This window comes from Hipposideros armiger, unplaced genomic scaffold, assembly GCF_001890085.2.
Source record: "Hipposideros armiger isolate ML-2016 unplaced genomic scaffold, ASM189008v1 scaffold_343, whole genome shotgun sequence".
NCBI lineage: Eukaryota > Metazoa > Chordata > Mammalia > Chiroptera > Hipposideridae > Hipposideros > Hipposideros armiger.
The window spans coordinates 1,607,263-1,613,334 of NW_017731693.1; the positions used below are offsets into that span (position 1 = coordinate 1,607,263).

Sequence of the window (6,072 nt, forward strand, 5' to 3'; positions counted from 1 at the left end):
CACAAATACTTTAATTGATTTATTTACATGAGCTGACCTACTAAAAGTTTTTCTTGTTGTTGTTTTTTAAATAAAAAGAACAGCATTCCCTTAAATTGAGGTTTTTTTTTTCAATCCCTTTTTGTTTGTAAAAGGACGTTAGGCAGAGAACAGCTGAACCATGTTGACACGGTGATCTCTTCTTCCCCTGTCCTTGGTGATTCTTCAGATGGCTGATTAGGGAGAGCCCCTGCAGGATAATTCCAGAGGCACCACAAAAAAAATGTCTTCATTGTTTGAACTCTGCAAGGCTGGCCTCAAACAGTCTGTGCTATAGCTGAGACCTGCCAGCCAGTACTGTGTGTTCACTCCATTCTACCCATCTTTTTTCTTGTTGCAGAAATCTCTTTGCCCTCTTTTCCACTTAAGATAAACAAATTACATACTTAAATTGTCTAAAAATACTCACCCTTACTAGACTCTCCCTTCAAAACGACAAGATTTCTGGAAATTTGAGAGAAACATGAGTCAGGGAACATTTCTTTCCCAAAATGAAATGTAGAAAATGGAGGCTCATTGAAATGTATACAGTTCAAATTTGAACCCACGCCTTTGACTGTTAGGCTCCTTTTAGATCTTACTGTGATTTTCCACGATCAAAGTTAATAGCAACCCAGGGAGTCTTTCTGTGACACTTAAGATATGTACTTCTGTCATCGCACTTTTCTTTCTCCTTAGTGTGAGTGCCTTGTGACTCTTCTTCTGGACACAGCAGTGTTGTTCATGCCATCCACAGGAGGGTCCCAGAGAAATATTGTGCGCTTCTGTCATGGAGAGTATTTTTATAGCTTGTTCTCAGAAACAATCAACACTGAATTGTTGAAAAATCTAGATCTTGCTGTATTGGAGCTCATGAAATCATCTGTGGATAATCCCAAAATGGTAATGAAAGTTTGCTTTAAGTAAAGTATATTTTCTTATATAATGCTTATATTCCTGAAATATATAATTAAAATAAAACAAGACTTCTTGGAAGGTTTAAAGCTCTTGCCAGTGTTTAAAAACAAAATAAAAGGAAACAAAACACAGCCTTTATGAATATTTAATAATAGATGTTGAAACATTGCTTGTTTTTTCTAATCTCTCACCCTCCCCACCACCCCTCCCCCCGAAAAAATCTCTAGGCCTAATATTAAAAGACACACCTATGTAGGATATTGACTTTTGAAATTTAACCTGGTCTGTAGACAATCGGAAACTTAACTGTTGGAATGACCGTTTTAAGGGAAGGTTGTATAATTTCCTACTGACTTAAGCTTTTATTCCAAACAGTGCTTATTGTCTATTGTATGAGAATATTTTGTGGTAGATTCACTAGAAATTTGTATTTTTTAAAGTTACAAATGAAATTGTAGTAGGCCCACAACACTCAGGAAATATAACAATTTGGACTTTAAAACTGTTCACACTTATAGTGAAGATGATGGATAAAAGCCATGTGCATTTACCGCCACCTTCTGAAATCCCTCTGAAATAACAGAAAGGGTTTTAAAAAAAAATAGGAAAGGAGAAAAGACAAGAGTGACAACTCTTTGGAAGCTGGAAAGCAAAAGGGCAAGTGGTAACAGACTTCAGAGTCCAAGAAAGCTGCAGTATGACCTTAGCAGTGGGAAGATGGGCAGCCAGTTTATACTGCAGAACTCAGAAAGGAGTTAGGTGATGGAGACCCTGGGCTTTTGGAGTACAGAGAGAGCAGGGTTCAGAGGATTGGTTGCAGATTAGCCATCCTCTGTGGTCATGGGAAATCATCCTTTCCCACTTGAGACTGGAGGTGGCAGATTGCCTGGACAGGGGAAACATCCCTGGACTGAGGGACCCTAGCTATAGTTGAATGTAAGGATACTGTTGTTGTTTTTTCCTTTAGTGAAGATTAGAATCCCATTCACTACACAATACAAGTATCTCTTTTAAGCAATGTAGTAAAGTTTGAAATAGTTTGCCCCATAACAAAAAATTTTGTTATTATACTAGTGACAATTTTGTTTTGTACTTTTATCTCTCAAGTTTCATGTTCTCTACTGATTGCAGGCTCTCACTAATTTTTTCTAAAAACCAAAGTATTTCTGGTGTATGCTATTTTTTTATTTTGCCCATTTTTCAATTGGGATATACATTCTTATTAATATATAAGAGATTTTTGTATATTAAGGATAGTAGATCTCTATCATGTATGAGGAAAGTAGTTTTTCCTGCTGGCCATTTATCGTTCAGTTTCACTTGGAGTGTTTCTTTTATAGAAATAATTAAATTTTTATAGTTAAACTTATCTTCTTTTTCATTGTTTCCATCTTTTTTTTTTTTTAAGATTTTATTGGGGAATTGGGTGAGGGGAACAGTGTTGGGGAATCGGGGAAGGGGAACAGACAACTTGCTGTCCTTTTGTTCTTCAATCTAGTTGTGGAGGATGTTGCTTCACTGGCCCATGTTGGTATTATTATTGTGCTCTTCTCGGGTGAGGCAAATCAGTCACCGGTCTCTGGACGGTTGCTCATGGTAGCTCTTGGCAGCTCATGCCAGCTGCTGGCTGCTCACGGTAGCTTACGGCAACCCACTGCAGCTCCACTGCAGCCTACGCCGTCACCAGCGACTCACAGCAGCCCAGCTCCAGGTCGAGCTGTTGTTCACCATCTTAGCTGTAGAGGGCGCAGCTTCACTCGTCCTAATGTGGGATCCGAACTGGGGCCCTGCTGCTCAAAGCTGGCATCCCAAGCCAACTCTTAACCAATGCGTCACTTGGCTGGCCCTTTTTCTCTTGTGATAGCCTTTGTTTTAAAGTCTGTTTTATCTGGTATAAGTATTGCTACCTCAGCTTTTTTTGTTTGTTTTGATTTTCATAAACTATCTTTTTCCATTCCTTTACTTTCAGTCTGTGTGTGTCTCTAAGTCTGAAGTGAGTTTTAGGCAGCATGCTCATATGTAAGGGTTTTGTTTTCTTATCTATTCAACCACCATGTATCTTTTCATTGGAGCATTTATGAGTAGTTCATTTACATTTAAAGTAATTGTTGATAGGTATGTATAGTTCTTGCCATTTTATTTATGTTTTTGATCTTCTTTTTCCATCTTAAAGAAGTCTCTGTAACATTCCTTGTTTATTGGTGATGAATGCCTTTAGTTTTTTCTTGTTGGGGAAGCTCTTTATTCTTCAGTTTTAAAAGATAGTCTTGCTGGGTATAGTACTCTTGTTTGTAGGTCCTTACTTTTCATCACTTTGAATATTTCATGCCCATCCTTTCTGGCCTACAAGGTTTCTGTTGAGATATCAGCTGACCTTCTTATGGGAGCACCCTTATAAATAACTAGTTGTCTTTCTCTTGCTGCTTTTAAGATTCTCTCTTTGTCTTTAACCTTTGCCATTTTAATTATAATGTGTTTCGGTGTGAGACTGTTTGGGTTCATCTTGTTTGGTACTCTCTGCACTTCCTGGGCTTGTATGTCTATTTTCTTTGCCAGGTTAAGAAAGTTTTCAATCATTATTTCTTCAAATACGTTCACAATCCCTTGTTTTTTCAAACCCTTCTCCTGTTACCCCTATGATGTGAATGTTGTAATGCTTGATGTCCCAGAAGTCTCTTAAACTATTCTAGTTTTTTTGTTTGATCTTTTTTTCCCTCCTCTTCCAATTGGGTGTTTTCTGCTACCTTGTCTTCTAAATTGCTGATTTTATCCTCTCCTTCATATAGTCTGCTGTGATTCCTCCTAGTGCTTTCTTTATTTCAGTTATCATAGTCTCTACTTCTGATTGGTTCTTTTTTATTGTTTCTATGTCCTTTTTTAATGCTTGCTATCTCTTTGTTGAGGTTTTCACTGAATTCCTTGAGCATCCTTGTGTCTGTTGATTTGAACTGTGTATCTGGTAGGTTTCTTACCTCTGTTTTGTTTAGTTCTTTTTCTGGAGTTTCCTCTGATTCCTTTATTTGGGATGTATTTCTTTCTTTCCTCATTTTGACTGTTTCTCGAGTTCGTTTCTATGTTTAGGTAGATCTGCTATCTCTCCCAGTCTTGGCCCGTTAGCCTTATTTAGTAGGTGCTGGTATGGGGCCCCGCTGCACAATCTCCCTGGTCACATGTGCTGGGTGCTCCAGGAGTGTCCTTTGTGTGGGTTGTGTATACCCTCCTGCTGTAGTTGAGCCACAATTCCTGTTGGTACATCAGTTGGTGGAATTGATTGTCAGTCTGACTGGCTGTAGGTTTTTGCTACTTCTACAGCTTATGGGCTGCTGTGCATGGTGCTTAACTCATGAAGCAGGATTCACCTCAGCAGGCTCTGGTGCCTAATGTGATTGCCCTTTGGGTGTGCCTCTTGTGGTGCTAATTGGGTGTGCTCTGTTGTGATCCAAATGTGACCTCAGGTATTTTGATTCTGGGGCCTCCTGGGAGGGGCTCTGGTGCAGGCCCAGGGCAGCCACTGCTTTGATCAGCTGGGAACTACCTAGTAGAAGCTACAAAGTTATCTGCGGTTAGTCCCTACCTGTGATGGACCTGGAGGTACCTGGGAGAGGCCACACTGTGAACTGAGGAGGGCTGCCACCAGTCCTGGGCTTGTGGTAGCTCCGCAAAAGCCAGGACACCCCAAGGCCTGCTGTCATCTGCCAACTTCCTTAGGATTCAGCTGCTGATAAAGCCTCATGCAGTAGGTGAGTTGGATGAGGCAGAGTCTTAGAGTTACCAGGGTGAGATGAGTTTTGTTCACCATGTTAACGTGGATTCTGTTTTTGTGACGGTACTGAGCCTAGAGCTACTCAACCAAAATCTCAAAGCACACTGAATGAAGCCAGTCACTGTTCACCATAAGCCCACGGACCCCCAAGAGTTGTCCAAGAAAGAGTATAGTACAGATAGGGCTGGCTGCCCCCCAATAAAATGCCTGCGGTATTGAGGGAGTAGGGTGGAGCGGGGTCCCACGGAGTCACCACCACGGTGGAATGAGTTCAGCTCACCAGGCCAATACAGATTCAGATTTGGCCATGGGCTTGGGGTTTGGGTGTCTTAACACAGGGAAGATGGCTCCCGCCTGCTGGTTGCATGGCAGGAGGATTCTCCACAGGGAAAATGGCAGCTGTTACTCTAACCCTTACCCTGTAGCTACACAAGTCAGTCTCCCTCTGTATGTCTCTGTCTCCTCCTGAGTCACCGTCCCTCCACTAGAGTTTAGGATGAGTGCCTGGGAGCAAGTCTTGAATGGGCCCTTTAAGAGGATGTGTGGGTTTCCCACAGCTCTTTGTCTCATCCACACAGTCGGAATCCCCACTGTTTTTCACAGCCAAATGTAGGGGCTCCTCTTCCTCACACCAATACTATGGCAGGGGAATCCTCACTCTTCCGGGGTGAGACTTCACAGGTGAGATACTCAATTATCATCTGCCTCAGAGAGATTTGGGGCTGGCCCGTTCCAAATATCTGCCCCTCCTGGCCAGTCTCAATGTGGTTTCTTCTTTATATCCTTAGTTATGAAACTTCTGTTCAGGTAGACTTCAGATGGTTCTCCAGGTTGATTGTTCTTAATGTGTTCATGGGAGGAGGCAAGCACAGCATTTATCTACTCTGCAATCTTGGATCTCCCTGTTACCATCATTAGTTCTTTAAATTGTTGGTCAAAGTTACCTGTGAAGCCACCTTTTCCTGGACTTTTGTTTATTGGGAGGTTTTTGTTACTGATTCAATCTCCTTATTGGTAATTGGTCTATTTAGATATCTGCTTCTTTTGATTCAGTATTGATAGAGTGTACATTTCTAAGTATTTATAAATTTCTTTTAAATTGTCATATTTGTTGGTGTATAATTGTTCACACTAGATTCTTATGATCCTTTGTGTTTCTGTGGTGTAAGGATAACTTTTTATTTTTTTAAGATTTTATTGGGGAATTGGGGGAGGGGAACAGCGCTGGGGAATCGGGAAAGGGGAACAGACAAGTTGCTGTTGTTTTTGTTCTTCAGTTTAGTTGTGGAGGATGTTGCTTCACTGGCCCAAGCTGGCACCATCATTGCGCTCTTCCCGGGCGAGGCAGGTCAGTCGCTGGCTTCTGCATGGCC

At 41.3% G+C, this 6,072-nt stretch overlaps 1 protein-coding gene across 3 annotated transcripts in view; it reads left to right on the plus strand.

The window, feature by feature from the left end:
- Positions 1 to 6,072, plus strand: part of PRKDC (protein kinase, DNA-activated, catalytic subunit) — a 229,719-nt gene that overhangs the window by 89,102 nt on the left and 134,545 nt on the right. For all 3 annotated transcript variants that reach the window (XM_019661296.1, XM_019661297.1, XM_019661298.1), the window contains exon 36: positions 718 to 921. In XM_019661296.1, the coding sequence (XP_019516841.1) occupies positions 718 to 921 (204 nt within the window). The remainder of the gene's footprint in view (positions 1 to 717; positions 922 to 6,072) is intronic.